At 41.8% G+C, this 17,095-nt stretch overlaps 1 protein-coding gene across 1 annotated transcript in view; it reads right to left on the bottom strand.

Annotated features, from left to right (window-relative positions):
- The window catches only part of GPATCH1 (G-patch domain containing 1), a 54,256-nt gene that overhangs the window by 1,825 nt on the left and 35,336 nt on the right, over nt 1–17,095 (bottom strand). The window contains exons 12-19 of the mRNA XM_032390532.1: nt 15,881–16,059; nt 15,487–15,614; nt 14,343–14,479; nt 13,841–14,007; nt 7,067–7,283; nt 5,564–5,671; nt 3,417–3,514; nt 2,175–2,323 (exon numbers count right to left, since the gene is read on the bottom strand). Coding sequence (XP_032246423.1) covers nt 2,175–2,323; nt 3,417–3,514; nt 5,564–5,671; nt 7,067–7,283; nt 13,841–14,007; nt 14,343–14,479; nt 15,487–15,614; nt 15,881–16,059 — 1,183 coding nt within the window. The remainder of the gene's footprint in view (nt 1–2,174; nt 2,324–3,416; nt 3,515–5,563; nt 5,672–7,066; nt 7,284–13,840; nt 14,008–14,342; nt 14,480–15,486; nt 15,615–15,880; nt 16,060–17,095) is intronic.

The raw sequence follows: 17,095 nt of genomic DNA, 5'->3' as shown, positions 1-17,095 counted from the left end.
CTCAGGTGTTGGTAAGGTTCCGTGGGCCTGGCCACGTGACCTAACTTCCCTGTCCCACCTATGAAGACGGGGGGGCCCAGGTGTCTGCCTCACAGGGGTGCATGTGGATGATATGAGCCATGCCTGGGGTGTGCTCCTCCCCCGCCCCCTCATCATACTGGTGTGCAGGAGGACAGGGAAACAGGAGTGGGCTCAGCCACTTCAGGAGGTTCGGGATGAAACTGAAATGCTCATCTCCTTTGTATTTTTGAATCATGAAATCATGAGATGTATTGTCCATTCTGAAGAAGTAAATGGAAAAGAATAATGGGTGGCACTTGTATTTCCCGATGGCAAGATGTGCTTACAAGGCCAGAGTAATTAAAACAGGGTGGACAGAACAGTACCAAATGGCTAAGAAACCAGAGAAGAGGGGCACCTGGGTGGTTCAGTGGGTTAAGTGTCTGCCTTCAGCTCAGGTCATGATCCCAGGGTCCTGGGATTGAGCCCTGCATTGGGCTCCATGCTTAGTGGGGAGTCAGCTTCTCCCTCTCCCTCTGCTCCTCCCCCTGCTCGTGCTCTCTCACGCTCTCTTTCTCAAAAAAATAAATAAATAAAAAGAAAGAAAGAAAGAAAGAAACCAGAGTGGAGAATGGAGGAGCAGGCCCGCACAGGGACTGAGGACACGACCAAGTTACCCTACCTTTAACGAGCCGGTTCGGCGCATAGGGCTGACATGGAGCGCTCACCCCCGCCTCTCCCCCTTCATCCTGAGCCTGCAGCTGGACTTCCCTTTCCCAGCCCCGTGGTGACCAGGCCATGCAGCAGTGAAGATCGTGATATCCAGGCAGGACCACAACCACCCCCAATGCCACCCTCCACCCATCCCCTCCTAGGAGGTCCGTGCACTGAAGCAGAACAAACTGGGGTCCTGAGTACCTTTCTTGGTTTTCTTTTCTTTTTTCTAATTAATTAATTTATTCATTTTAATTAATTTAAAATATTAATTTATTTTAAGTACTCTCTACACCCAACGTGGGGCTCAAACTCACAACCCTGAGATCAAGAGTCACGTGCTCTACCGACTGAGCCAGCAGGGCAGTCCCCTGGTTTTCTTTATGCTCCACTGTGGGGATGTGGGGAGCTTCATGGAGCTAGTTCACTCCCCTGACTAATACAACTAGCTATCCATTTGGAGAAAGGTAAGCTAGAGGCCTACCCCACTCTGTTCACAAAAAACAAAACCAAAAAATCCAAACAGATTAAACAAAAACAAAACTATAAAAGCAGAATAGCTCATAAACATATATAAACTCTTGGGTTAGGGAAGACCTTTAGGAGACAAAATTATAAAACATACCTCCCCCCCCAACCATTGGTAAAACTGAGGGCACCAAAAATTAGAGCTTCTGTACAACAAAGATAATTAAAAGTCACATGACAGGTAACACACTAAAACACAAGGGATTCATATCCAGAATTATCCTTTTTTAATTCCTAAAAATCAGCAAAATACTACCTTACTTGACTGAAACAAGTAAAACAATGTAACAGAAAATAGAACACTGTGCAAAGAATGTGAGCAAGCTACTCAGAAGCGAGCACATGGGCAAAGGCTGTCCTCCAGCCACTCAACCTCATTACTAGTCCCAGAAATACAAATTAAAAGTGAGATGCCATTCTTCGAAGGCCCATCATGCTGGCAAACATTTCTGAACTGTTTGTAATTGATGTAGTAACAAGGTAAAATGGATACAGACACTTCCGGAAATAATTTGGCAGTATTTCTTCATTCTACATGTTCATACTCCATAGATTTATGCTACATAAAATTGTATTATTTATTTTAAAAATGTGCAGCAACGTGTGTACATATGTTGTGTGTGTGTGTATGTGTGTATGAGAAAGACTGAACAAAAAAGTCTTGAAAGTTACACATGAAGCTGACGGCAGAGGTTGCTAGAGAGAGAGGTTTGGGAAACTGCTCGAGGACCACTTGAAGCTTTATCTGTAAGGTTTGAATTTTCACAATGATAATATATTCACATATTACTTGTGTAAGTAAAAAATGAACTTCTAAAAAGCCTAGTCAATATACAAATTTATCATTTCTGACATCTGCCTCTCAGCAACTACATCAAGATTCCAACAAGCCTCTGGAGGGTTTCTGAAAACCACCATGCCCCACTCCCTACCTTCTGAGCAGTTCCTGGGGTGACAGGTCTGCAGGCCCCTCTTCATCACTCTGGCTGTCGCTGCTGTCCGTATTCTCAGAACTACTACTCTTCTCTGATTTTTTATTCTTTTGCTTGCCTTTGTGTTTGTGCTTCCGGTGCTTCTTTTTCTGAAAAAGAATAGTGAGGCGAGGGTGGGTGTGGGGGGGGACAAATGGGTGTTTCCCTCCCTGATTCCTATGATGACAGGCTAAGGAGGCATTTGGTTGCTGGGGTCATTCAAAAACAAAGACAAAACACCTCATTTGGAATGAGCCTCCTATGGGACAGCCCAGGGCACACAGCTGTGTGCACTCTCCACCCCGCACACTCAGAACTGGTCCTCCAGGGCAGACACAGCAGAACCAGGCAGATGTGGGCAGCATGCCATCTTGCCACTTAGCCCCCATCTTATCCCAGGTGACCCCTGCCACCTCCCATGACCTCAATGGTCCATGTCGTTAGGCGTATGTGATCAACTACCTATCAGGATGACAAACACGGTGGAAAAGCACAACAAAGAAACGAGTAGAAGGTCAGAGAAGAGCAGATACATTGGTAAGAAACAAATGAATTTGGTTTTCAACCTGGCAGCACATTTTTTCCCCTGTCACCACAACAGAACTTTCATCATCTTCCAAGCTCAGGAATCCTTTCTGTCAGGTAGCCAATCATGGAGCTGTTTGTCATCCATTCCACCACTGCCCAGAGCACTCTGGGACCCAACACTCACATTAACCAAATTAAAAGCCTGTGCCATCACTGGAAACACACGGATCATGGGATCGGGGGTATCAGGGTGGGAGCACACACTACTCCTTCAAGTTTCCCTTACCTCAAGTAGCAAGCTATGGACCCAAATCTCTGTTTGTAATGATGACCAAGTCATGGAGAAAAAATGTTCAAAACAATATCTTCACCTAATATTGAATGAATAGCCAATTAATACTATTCTATTATTTAATATTCAACCGTTACTCTAAAGTATTTCAATGTCCTTTTTGCCTACTTTTTAATGTTCACAAAAAAACTGTTCTAAGTACAACTGAATAATTAAAATATTCTGTCTGAAAGTTCTTGAAAATTGAAGGCTTACATGAATGTCAACCTTTCTGCCCACGTGTGCAGAGGCCCAGGTGCCCCGAGGGGCGGGGCTTGTCTGCAGGACAGAAGCAGGGACACCGGAGCCTGCCTCCGGTCCTGGGACACCCAGAAGGTACTCACCTTCTCTTTCCTCCGTCTGTGCTCCTTCTTGGTCTTGTGTTTTTCTTTGTTTTTTTTATGTTTCTCTTTGTGAGGTGCCTCAAGTGTCTGACGAACATCTGAAACGCAAACGCAATGCACACGTGAACTGCTGGGGAAAAGAAAGACTAAATTATTGAACTGGGAACGCGTTGACGTAGGTGGAATGTTTAACATTAGGGCGCAACTCCTGCCCTGCCTCACTGATAAACAAACGGATTAGCATGTCACCTGGTAGCTCTATATTTAGAAACTGCCAGAAACCTCAATACTCGACCTGTGTGATCCAACCAGTATCTTGCCACAGCCTTATCAGCTAGATGAGTCAGATGAAGATAAAAGTGGACCAGATTGCACAAGCCTTTTGCAATTTAATATCCTCGGGCAAGCTCAGACACAGACCAGAGTCTGAACCTCAGCTGAGGTTGCCAGCAGGGGTTCATTGCTCTACTTCTCCAAGCCTCAGTCTCCCCATCTATGAATAGAGACAGTAAGACTCCCTGTTCTCTCAGGGACATAGAGGACTGGATGGAACCAGGCACGTGAATCCCATAGCCTAGAATCTGGCACATAAATGTCAACTCCTCCCTTTATGAAAGCACATTATATGTGAATTTGTCTTATAAACTGAAACCCTAGAAAACTAGCATCAAAACAACACAATGTACGTTGTCATTAAAAATGACCAAACAAGTGGCATATGCCTGAATTCTCCACCTCCAAATGCTGAACAAAATGTTTTCATAGGGCATTAATTTCCAGGTAACCAAATCAGCAAAAATTAACAACAGTAGAAGCAGGGTAGATCATCAGCTTTTTCCACCTAAGGGAGAGGTGTTTCAGAAGCATGGATATTTCCAAACCCAGGGAGCAGGTGCCTGTAACTCTCCAGTCCCATCGTTTGGTCAGGTATTTTAAAATCTGACCTCCCCAAACTTTTTTTTTTAATGCTCGTTTTTGAAAAACCATTTCCCCTTGATAACCCATAGACAAAATTAAGGCTATCAAAGATGGTCTGAGAAATGGGCATAAATAACTTAGCTTTTAGATGTTGAAACACTTATTTTAAGCTGAAGATCTGAACAACTAAAGCAAATCAGAAATACATTCACTGCAATTTTTCAAAACCTCACACTTTTTTTATCACCTCTTTGAAGACTGGCTTTACTAACTAAAACAATATTTATATGTGGGTGCTATAGGAAACTATAAAGTAAATAATAGAATTATGTCATCTATATACCTGGGCCAGGTTATCAGATGTTTGCTAACCTGGCCTTCAAGGAGAGGATAGGCCAGTCTAAACATTTTAACAAGATGTCAGTTTAAGACGTTGTTGACTGATACTGGGGGAGGAGGATGGACTGTGTTTACTTCTGAAAGAATTACTTTTACTTTATTTGCTACATTAGCCAAACTATAAAAAAGTCTCCGAATACCTTTCTCCCTGCAATTCCTCACCCATCTCTGTGTCCTAGATTTTTACTTTTTTTTATTTCTCGAAGTGACATCTGAGACGCTCAGGACTCTACTGTATGTATCTGAGTGTTAGAAAGAAAAAAAGTTGCAAGGTCTCAGAGGCTATAAAGCAACAACTATCATTCAGGCACTCTGTGGAAGCGATGAGATTGAAAATGTGGCTAAGAACAAATAAACCAGAAACAGATGTATATACAGTGAACCCTGAACAACACGAGTCTACACAGAGCCACTATGTGTGAATTTTTTTCAATAAGCACAGTACTGTACATGTATTTTCTCTTCCTTGTGATTTTCTTAACAACATTTGCTTTTCTCTAGCTTACTTTACTGTAAGAATACAGTACATAATACATATAACATACATAAGAAGTGTTAACCAATTGTGTATGTGATGAGTAAGGAATCCGGTCCACAGTAGGCTATTAGTAATTAAGTTTTGGGGGGAGTCAAAAGTTATATGCAGATTTTCAACTGTGCATGGTGTTGGCGCCCCTAAATCCTGCCTTGCTCAAGGGTCAACTGTATGTATGTGGTCGGCCTCGTGTTGGATTAGACAGGTAGAGGTGATAACACGGTTAGAGTTGTCACAGCTCAGGGGAGACACTGGTGCTGATACAAATGGGTGAACCAAGGAGCTCTCAACTCACTGGGGCAGAAGACGGGAGGCAGCCGTGGGCCGAAGGGTTCTCTTTCATCTATCTGCAGCTTTTGTATCGGGAAGGAAGGTGAGGGCTCCTGGGGTGCCGGCTCGCTAGCTGAAAAACACCAGGGTATTAATTCTATTTATATTAATAGCAAATAATATACTAATACTAATGTGTTTGATTCTTCAATTAATACCTGTTGCCACCAGATAATGCGTGCTTTTCTTCACCACTTTGCTTAACTAGCTCACGCCAGGCGCTAAAGATACAGCAGTGAGCATGTAAACCTGACCTCCAACCTCGTGGACATCTGAGCTGGGAAGTCAGTCACACGGGCCACCTGCAACCAAGTGTACCAGGGGCTGCAACACAGGGTGTGTATAGCACGTGCTCGGGATCACCTCACTGAGACCTGAAGGGTTGAAAGGTGTCCTCAAGGAAAGATATCCTCTGAGAAGAAGAAAAACTTACCAACGGGGATCTAAGACTATGTCCCAGCTCAGAAAGTTTAATTTCACTCTAAATAAATTATCAAAGAGGGGAAAAGCTGAATATAAACAAATTACCATATTCACAGTAATAATCTCGTTTTTTAAACAGAGTAATACGTTTTCAGAGAGTGGAAAGAAAAATGCAAAAAGTATGGAAAAATATGCATCAAAGTATTAACAATGTTTATCTCAGGGAAGTGGGATTCCAAGGGACTTAAGCTTTCTACATTTCTATATTTTTAAACTTTGACAATTCAAGTATATATCACTTTGAAATAAAAAATAAGTTGGGTGGCTTTTTTCCCCCACAGAAATAGGAAATAGGCATTTGTGAATCACCTAAGAATAAACAGTATTTTATATCTCTTTGCAACTTTTTGGTTAAAGACACTAAAAATATTATACCCAAGTCCACCACAGACTGACAGGGATTACAGACCACCCAAAGGCTGAGATGGAAAATTCTGTCCACCCACCCAAGCATCTGAAAAGCCTCTGACCCTTGCAAGCACCAAAGGGCCTCCTTTTCTGTGCCAAAACTCGCGGCTCGGGGAAGAGCCCCTGTATTCCTCAGGACCAAATGCTGCCAATAATCCTAGCACCTCATCATCAACCAGGTCAAAAAAAAAAAATCTATTTTTTAAACAAAAATTTTACTAGTTTTAAATTCTTCTCAACTAGGGTAAGGAAAATCAATATTATCAAACACAGCTATCCTAAAAATACACCAGAAATTTATATCTGATGCCACAATTAAAAATGTAAAAGATTAAAACATCATTGCTTGCTAATTATCCTGGGTTAGAACTGCACACTAACTTGATGTGATGAGCACTGGGTGTTACACGCAACTGAGAAATTGTTGACGCTACTTCTGAGACTAATGATGTACTATATGTTGGCTAACTGAACTTAAATTTAAAAAAAAAGAACTGCACACTAAACAAAGAAGCAGCTTCTCTAGAGACATCCTCATTTTCTTCTTTAGATCCCCAAATCTAAAATATCCACGTACCGCGTGCCACAGATGAGGTTTCCACCGAGTCAGTCTCTTGGGAGCTTTTGAAATCAGCCTCCCCAGGACCTGCCTGATCATCCTCACTGTCACCTTGCTCATCCTCAGAGGATGAGGACTTCTCATCGGATGAGCTGGCAAAGATGGCCTTAAATAAGTCCATGGATGGACGGCTGCCTTCTCCTTCAGGCTGTGAATCTGCACCTTTGCTTATATTCTGTATTAACAATGAAATAAGAGTCAGGAATGAAGAAGTAAAGGTGAGGGGAGCCAGACCTTCTAGAAAGACAGACAGAGACACACACACGTTTATGCTCAGGTACATGGGTTCCCCACCCACGAGCTGCCTAGCTAAACCATGACTGCTCACATGGCATTTATTCTTTGATGTTTCTGATTCAACCACTGCAGAACGAGCCAGTTAACTGGTAGAAGCAGCCAAAGACTCTCCTGGAGATGGGTCATTCATCAGAATGGCAAAGGACCCACAAAAATGCAGTGGGAACTAGCACAGTGCCTCTGTCCCGTTTTCAAGAGTCTATCGAGCCTTCAGAGGGCCAAGATGAGAGGTTAATGAAGGCAGGCTACTCAGATAAAATGCTGCCAAGAAAACTGGGGCTCCGCACGGAGGGGAGGGCGCGGGGAGCATGTGGATTCCACAGTCAAGGAACTTCCCTTTGCAACTACACATCCCTATTCGTACAAGAAGCCCAGCTGTGGACAATCAGATTCGCCAAACAGACAGGCAGTAACTTTGTACAAACTCAATTAAATAAACAAGGAGCAAAGGCAATGAAGAAGACACGACTCCTCCCCACCAGCAGCTTCTCCCCAGACGGGCGTGGGGTAATCTGATGTGCTAAGTGCAAACAGCCGTGACGAGACAGAGCCCCGGGACTGGCCTCGATCAGAATCCACTCCGGTCCTTCCACTGTACCCCTGAAGAACCCGGGTCAGAGACACGAGGATGCACTCACTGTGCGAATTCGTGCCAAGGGGGTGGGTCTGGACTCTACCACTGGTTCTCCTCACTCTCAGCGGGATCACTCCCCATACCCTATCATCTCCAGTTTCTGGAGCAGAGTTACAAATACCCACAGGAGGAAAACTGGTACAAGACAGTGACGTTTGTAGTTTTAAAGTAAACTCTCTTCACAGAAAAAAATTAAAGAAGAAAAGTACACCATTCCCTACTAAAAATAACTGGGGCACCCTGGAGAAAGGACTGATTCCAGAGCTGGGGCTGAATAAACACAAAGATACGCCCGGACATCACTGTGCCCAGAGAACAAAGACAAGCTTACAGAGTAAGAGGAACATCCCCAAAAAACACAGAAGCCAACCTCCTGAAGGAGCTCCAGCCAGCCAAACTAAGACCATTTGAACATTAAAATAAATAAGGATAGTACTGAATTAGCCCTTAAATAAAACAGGAAACCATGGGTCCACAGTTTGATGAGGAACAAAATATGTATATATTTCAGAGCTCCTCGATACTCATTAAAATAATTAAGTATGGGGCACCTGGGTGGCTCAGTCTTTAAGCGTCTGCCTTCGGCTCAGGTCATGATCCCGGGGTCCTGGGATCGAGCCCCACATCGGGCTCCCTGCTCAGTGGGAAGCCTGCTTCTCCCTCTCCCACTCCCCCTGCTTGTGTTCCTGCTCTCGCTATCTCTCTGTCAAATAAATAAATAAAATCTTTAAAAAATAAATAAATAAATAAAATAAAATAATTAAGTAAAAATTAGTAATAAATTAATAAATAAAAGTACTTATTAAGTACAGAGGGCAAAAAAACTAACTTCACAACATAAAGACTGGCAGATACCACCTTACTCAAGTGACCAAAGTGAACACCAGCAACGGGACAAGTGGATGCCATGCACCGCCTGACAGCATGCAGTGCGAGCCCAGCCGTAGCCCCCTGCCCAAAGGTCAGAACCTGAATCTAATCCTGAGGAAACATCAGAAAGGCCCAAACTGAGGACACTCTACAGAATACTGGCCTGTAATCTTTAAGCCTCAAGATCCTGAAAGACAGGAATTGTACCAGACTGAACAAGTCTAAAGGGGCTCTGATACTAAATGCAATGAGTGACCCCGAGCTGCATTTTCTGCCATAAAGGTCATTATTAGGACAACTGGTGGAACTTGAATGGGTCCAAGGATTAGACACAGCAGGAATGCATCAGTGCTGATTCCCAGACCTTGATGGATGTACTTCGTTTCTACAGGGGAACACCCTTCCTTGAAGGAAACACAGCAGAGCCGGGCACCTGGTTGGCAACTTATGCTCAAGTGGTTCAGGGAACAAAAGTATCTAAATTATATTTAAACTTCTGCCACTGCTTCAAAATTGTTCAAAATTATACAAGAAGGAGTCTGCCTTCAGCTCAGGTCATGATCTCAGGATTCTGGGATCGAGCCCTGAGTAGGGCTCCCTGTTCAGCAGCGAGTCTGCTGTTGCTTCTCCCTCTGCCGCTTCCCCCGCTCCTACTCTCTCTCTTAAATAAATAAATAAAATCTTTTTAAAAAATTATACAAGAAGTCAGGAGAGAGAGGCCGACAGGGAAGCACAGGAACTCATGGCAACAACTCCCCAGAAAAGTCGTGAATCTGATGTCTTTACGGCAAACCACAGATATCAGCATCACATGCACAGGCCGCAACTGAATGGCAACTGGCCCATATCCGTGTTCACAGACACTTCTGGCCATTCACACTATGCCAACTCAGAAAAAGTTTTCAAAGAAAGAAATTAAATAACCCAGAGAATGGAAGCAAGATTCCTAAGGTCACCTGGCTAATAAGTGAAAAAGCAAGAACTAAGACTTTTTCCAGGCAAAATTATCTAAATACTATCTCAGCATGATTTCTGGGAAAATCTAGAAGTCTTCCTAACCCAATGACCATAGCACAGAGCCAGAATCCCTGAGTAAGGTTTTATGCCATTTAAAAAATAACAGTAGAGGGGCGCCTGGGTGGCTCAGTCGTTAAGCGTCTGCCTTCGGCTTAGGTCATGATCCCAGGGTCCTGGGATCGAGTTCCGTGTCGGGCTCCCTGCTCAGCGGGAAGCCTGCTTCTCCCTCTCCCACTCCCCCTGCTTGTGTTCCCTCTCTCACTCTCTCTCTCTGTCAAATAATAAATAAATAAAAATCTTCAAAATAAATAAATAAATAAATAATAACAGTAGAAACCTCATGGAGAGGTTCCAAATCCATGGTGGCAGCAGCTGCCAGGCTTTGACGGATAGGAACCCTTTTCTCTGACCAGAGAAGCTGTGGTCTCAACAATCTGAAGCAAATCCTACTGGTTTTTCCCCCTTCTTGCCCTCTTGCCACTTGACTCCAGCCACAGATAAAGTCATAGGAAGTGCAACCCAGAGCAGGGAAACTAAGTGCCAGCCTTCTGAATGGAGGGTGTGACAGGGAGCCTGAAAGTCAGACAGCTTCAGGAAGATCATGATGAGGAGCTCAAGAGAGTGATCCTATAGAACGTTTGTGAGCTCCTGGCTCACCTCTGAGCTGTGCAAGGGTAAATCTGACTCTAAAAAGCAAACCAAAGGTTTTGATAACAGATCTAGGGGATTAACTACCAGCCAGGTCCCAGACCAGCCACTGGGAAGTACACCCGCAGGAAAGATCTGAATAGCACTATAAAGACTCTGAAAACTGGAATGACATTTGAACTCAGGTGGGCTGGAACGGGGATGTAGCCTGAACCTAATTAGGTCAGCTGTCTGCTAAAACAAAACAAAACAAAACTTCCCCATTCTCCCTGTAATTTAAACAACACCTAAGGTCTCATAACATAATATCCAAAATGTCTAGGATGTAATCCAAAATTACTTGGTATACAACCAACCAGGAAAAACTCAACTTGCAAAAGACAACCAATAGATACTAACCCCAAATGACAAAAGTGTTAGAATTATGTGGCAGACTTTAAAGCCACTATTACGTGGTTCAAGAATAAGGTTAAACAGATGGAAAGATAAAAGGGTCTCAGCAAAGAAATAAAAGATATAAAGATGAACCAAATGAGAACTTTAGAAATGAAAAATACAATAACCAAAATAAGAAATTCACTGGATGGGTTCTCTAGCAGAATGGAGATGACAGAAGAGTCAGTGAACTTGATGACAAACCAATAGAAATTATCTGATTTGAACAGAGAGGGAAAACAGATCGAAAAGAGAATTGTGGGACAATATTGAAAGGTCTAACGTTTATGTCACCAGAGTCCCAGGAGAGGTGTGAGAGTGTGGAGCAGAAAATATATTTGAAAAAATAATGGCTGAAAATGTCCCAGATTTGGTGAAAGACAAGATTCAGGAAGCTCAGCAAACCCCAAACAAAAGAATCTCAAAGAAATCCACACTCAGACACATCATAGTCAAACAGGAAAAAACCAAAGATGAAGTGAAAATCTTGAGATCAGCCAGAGGAAAAGTCACATCATCCTAAGGAAAGGAACAACAAGCTGAACCACTAGATTTCTTATCGGCAATTAGGAAGGCCAGAGGAAAGTGGCACAACATTCTTAAAAGGGCTAAAAGGAAACACCTGTTGACCCAGAATTCTATATCCAGCAAAAACATCCTTCAGGAATGAAGATAAAACATGGACATTCTCAGATGAAGGAAAAATTAAGAGAAGAACTTGCTGCACCTGCTCTAAAAGAAATGCTCAATACAGGGAGTTCCTCAAACAGAGGAACTGATAGGAGAGAAAGCTGTTACCATTGCAACAGCAATGGTAAATATCTAAGTAAATAAAATGGATTATCAGCTCATCGGTTCTTTAAACATGTATAACAACTGAAAGCAAAAATTAAAAAACTCTTATGAGGTTTTTAGTGTGTGTGCATGTAATACATAAGGCGACATTATAAAGCCAGTAGAGTGAAGGGACCTAGAGAGAGGTAAAGATTCCACATTCCTCTTAGGATGGTACAATATCAATTCTAAGTAAACTGTGAAAAACTAAACATGTATATTGCAGAGCAATGATTAAAAAAATAGAGTTAAAAATGTAATAGATAAATTAAAAATAGTATACTGGTAATTATTCAAGTAATATAAAAGAAAGTAAGAAAGGAGAAAGAGAGCAACAAAAAAAGAGTGGGAACAGACAGGAAACAAAACTGTAGACCTAAATCCAAATACATCAACAAATTACACTGAATGCTAATGGCTAAAACACACAAAGTAAAACATACAGATTATCTAAATGTATTATTAAAAAAGGACACACAATGACATACTTTTTATCAAAAATCCACTTTAAACACAATGAAATAAATAGGCTAAAAGTAAAAAGATTAAAAAATACATACTGTGCAAATTGCCAGAAATAAAGAGTAATATTACCTAATGATAAAAGGTTTGATTCAGCAAAAAGATAAAACAATACTAAATGTGTATGCACCTAACAAGAGAGTTTCAAAATACACAAAGCAAGCACTTTGGTATAAAGTTTGGCAGTTTCTTACAAAGTTAAATCTACATGTATATATTACCCAGCAATCCCACTATTGGGTATTTACCCTAGAGAAATGAAAACTTATATTCACACAAAACTCTGCACATGAATGTCATTAGCAGCTTTATTTATGAGAGCCAAAAGCCGGAAACAACCATACGTCCTTAACGGGTGAATGACCAACAAACTGTGGCTCACCCACACAACAAAATATTATTTAGCAATAAAAAGGAATGAACTATTGATAATACATTACTGATGAATCTCACAGGTTTGATACTGAGTGGAAGAACCCAGTCTCAAAAAGTTATATATGTATATTGTCTGATTCCATTTATATAATATTTTGGAAAGAACAAAACTATAGAGACAAAGAATAGATCAATGATTGGTAGGCCTTTGCAGGAGGTGGGGGTATGAGAGCAGGAGGGAGTTTTTTGGGGTGATAGTACCATCTTGCATCCTGATTGTGGTGGTGGTTCCACAAATCTTTTTTTTTTTTTAAGATTTTTATTTATTTATTTATTTATTTGACAGAGAGAGAGAGCACAGAAGCAGGGGGAGCGGCAGGCAAAGGGAGAGGGAGAAGCAGGCTCCCCGCTGAGCAGAGAGCTCAATGCAGGGCTCGATCCCAGGACCCTGGGATCATGACCTGAGCCAAAGGCCAGACGCTTTACCGACTGAGCCACCCAGGCGCCCCTCCACAAATCTATGTATGTATAAAAACTCACTGAACTATACCTTTTAATGCATGTTCATTGAAAAATGAGGCTATTATAAATAAAACTAACTTTTTATTAAATTCAAGTTTTAACTATTAAAGCAGTAATTCTTTAAAAACACAATGTATATTTTGTTTATATTCTCCACAAAAGAAAACACATTGAATTTTATTTCAATGGTTGTTGCTAAGTAAAAGCCATTCCTGGCAGAGAAGTTTATAATCTTTCCTCATGATCAAACATATGATTGAAACTCTTGTAATATAGAGCAGGTGTTGGTAACTACAGCCTATGGGCGAAATCCAACCCACTGTCTGCTTTGTAAATAAAATTTTATTGGAACATAGATGAACCCAATTTTTTTCATATTGCCTATTTCTTTCACATTCAACAGCAGAGTTGAGTGGTTGTGACAGACACTATATGGCCCACAAAGCCTAATATATTTAATATCTGGCCCTTCACAGAAAGTTAGTGGACCCCTCCTATCAAGTGATGACAAAGCACCATCATAGAGAAGGACAAATGCCATAGTCAGCCTGCAAAGAGAACCTGGGAGCCCCAGATACCTTATTTGAGAGTGATTCCGTCACATGCTCTTCCTCTTTGATTACTAATGGACTGGACTCTTGTTTAGGTGGACCAACTTTTGATCTAGCCAAACTTAAAAATTCACTAATGGAATCTTCTTTCTTTTCTTGTTTAGATGTATCCCATCTGGATGGCTTTCTTGATTCTGAAAGGTAGGACACAGACATAATATCAGAATTAGCAAGCAAAAGGCAAGCTCTCCACTATGGCTCTTTAATTCATTCCAGAACATCAGCAAACCTACTATGGGCCAGGCACGGTGTAAGGTGTTGGGAATGTGGCAGATGCTGAGGCAGAGTCCCAACCCCAAACAGTAGATATCTGGACTCTTACAACATGAGCTAATGTATTCACATGAACAAGTCTCTTAATGGAGGGAGAGCTTGCACTATGTGTACCCTTAAGACTTTATTCTGTTTTCCCCATGGGTTAGAGGTTAAGACCATGGTCAGCATGTGGACCCGAGGAAGCCCCACTCACTGTCGGGACCTTGGTGCTGTGGTACTTTTTCACTCGATGCTTGAGTTGGAGGCAAGGATGCTGTCTCTGGGAGCGTCAGAAAGTTGAAGACTGAGTATTTGTCACGTTTTACTCTTGGTAAGCCAACCAAAGTTGAACTGTGGGTTGAAAAGAAAACATATATGTGTAATTTTAATAACAATTCGTGTTATTAGATAACATCTCGTGTTTTTCACTACTAGCTCTTCTACTTGCTAAGAGGTCCCTGAGGGTAATTTTGCTTCTCAAAGCAGTTTAAGTATTTGGAATGGCTGACTTTAGAGCCCATGAGGTTTCCCTATCATAGTTAAGATCTAGAATTTAAATTTGAAAATGTATTTCTAGGGTGCCTGGGTGGCTCAGTCAGTTAGGTGTCTGACTCTTGATCTCAGTTCAGTTCTTGATCTCAGGGCTGTGAGTTCAAGCCCCATGTTAGTCTCCGTGGAGCTTACTTAAAAAGAAAAAGAAAAAGACGGGGCGCCTGGGTGGCTCAGTTGATTAAGCAACTGCCTTCAGCTCAGGTCATGATCCTGGAGTCCCGGGATCGAGTCCCACATCGGGCTCCCTGCTCAGCTGGGGGGTCTGCTTCTCCCTCTGACCCCCTTCCCTCTCGTGCTCTCTGTCTCTCATTCTCTCTCAAATAAATAAATAAAATCTTAAAAAAAAAAAAAAAAAGAAAAAGAAAAAGAGAATGTATTTCCATTAAGGAAAAGTTCCACTGCTAAAAATATACCTAAATTTTCTGACAAAACCTCTGATTCAACTATATTTGCTTTTTGTAGTGTTTAGAATTAAATAAGTGTCAAACTTTTATAAAGAATTAGCATAAGTAACATTTTAAATGTAAACTATACGTGCATTGTTAAAAAGGCGGCAAATTAGACGAGCATTAAGTTTTTGTAACTTGACATATCTGAGTTTCGTATCTTCGATATGGAATAAAGTTTGCTTCCTGGATGTTTGCTTATTTTTTTAGTAACAAATCAATGGAAGTTAAACCTGCAACTCTAAGCATTTACAAGTAAATTCATCCAGAAAAAGGGAATTTACATGAGTAGCTGAGAGGGAAAGATAGCTTTAGTACGGGAAAGTGAGTACTGATGTAAGGGCAGATTTATCCACTTACTCTGGATAAGGGTCAGGGACATTAAACCTCTTACATAGAAGCTTGTCAGGGTGCCACTCAAATGTGTCTCGGGTGAGCTTTCCGAACATCTTCATCTTCACAGCTGACTGCTTGTCATTGACATCGTTCTGGGAAAAGACATTTATTCTCTTTCATCAAGTGGTCACACCATTGACCTGACTGCTCTTCCACTGAAAAGTTTTCAAGCAATCGTCCAAAATTACAAAACAGCTGTTATGCTGCAACATTTTTTGCTAAACTATATTGGAAGCTAAAAGCATAAAATCATTTCTTATTCTATAATACTGTGTCTATGGTGATCATTCCATTGAGGGACCTAAAATATTTGTTTTAATTTTAAAATTCATCAGATAGGGACATGGTGGCGACAGACCTCTTGGTCTCGAGGGACTTCCACCTGATCTGAATCGTCCTCCTCCTTGGCATGTGTGAATCTGGAGGACAAGGTTGAATGGGAAGAAACATAGAGTAGAGCTGCCCGAGCAAACTCATCCCGCTCGCGGCCTCGCTCCCACTCTGTCATGCTGGGGTCCAGACAACGTTCCAGGGCATCTACGGTACAAGGAAAAACAAATTGCTTCACTCTTAGGAAAAACATAGGGCTTAAAGGAGAATATCAAGTGGGTCCCACTGTATCCCTATATTTTTTACCAGAGGGGACGCCAATCCTTACCCTGGTTTCTAAGAGCATGGTGGGGAGTACTTGTCAGGTAATAGTGCTCTCCCCCTCAGCATGATTCTTTTATTGAATTCTGTCTACCTCACAGAACAGAGAAAAACATTTTGCTTGTTAAATCTTCGAAACCAGGAACTTGCTACCACTCCTGAATAGTGATAAGTTCATCCCAACTATATTCCTAGTTTTGGCAAAAAAACACTCCTTTCTCTAACTTTTTTTAAATCCAACAAATAAACATCAGTGGGTGGGTTCTTAGTAGGGAGTGAAGACACAATAGACTGCCCTCTGCTTTTGAAAACTGATGCCTCAGGGGCACCTGGGTGGCTCGGTCAGTTAAGTGTCTGCCTTTGGCTCAGGTTATGATCTCAGGGTCCTGGGATGGAGCCCCAAGTCGGGCTCCCTGCTCAGCAGGGAGTGTGCTTCTCTCCCTCTCTCCCTCTGCCCCTCCCCACCGTTTGTCCTTTCTCTCTCTCAAATAAATAAATAAAATCTTAAAAAAAAAAAAAAGAAAACCAATGCTTCAGATTTGCTGTCGACTCTCACAACCACTACTGTGAATGACACCAATCCCTCTCCTCAGTCTGCCCAAATTTACTCCATAGACTAGAGAGTGATTTTTCCCCTTGTAATGGTTCAAAGCCAACTACCTTTTTAAATCAAATTTTAGACCATGATTTAGGGCTGGTTTATTAGGATTTTAAGATAAAGTGGGAGATGACCTTGTTCTCTTGGTGTGAAATAGAACACTTACAGAAGGCAAGCATGTGCAAATAGCAAACGGTCTGCGGTTCAGCATTAGCCACCGCCAGGCGTGTTCTCTCTACTTACAACAGCGATCTTTGGGACCTGAGATATGGAGAAACACAAGCTACTTGTTCTTACTTTCTAAGATCAAGAGCCAGGGACTAC

This window comes from Phoca vitulina, unplaced genomic scaffold (assembly GCF_004348235.1).
Source record: "Phoca vitulina isolate PV1807 unplaced genomic scaffold, GSC_HSeal_1.0 scaffold58, whole genome shotgun sequence".
NCBI classification, from domain to species: Eukaryota; Metazoa; Chordata; class Mammalia; order Carnivora; family Phocidae; genus Phoca; species Phoca vitulina.
This window is presented reverse-complemented; position numbering and strand designations above follow the sequence as displayed.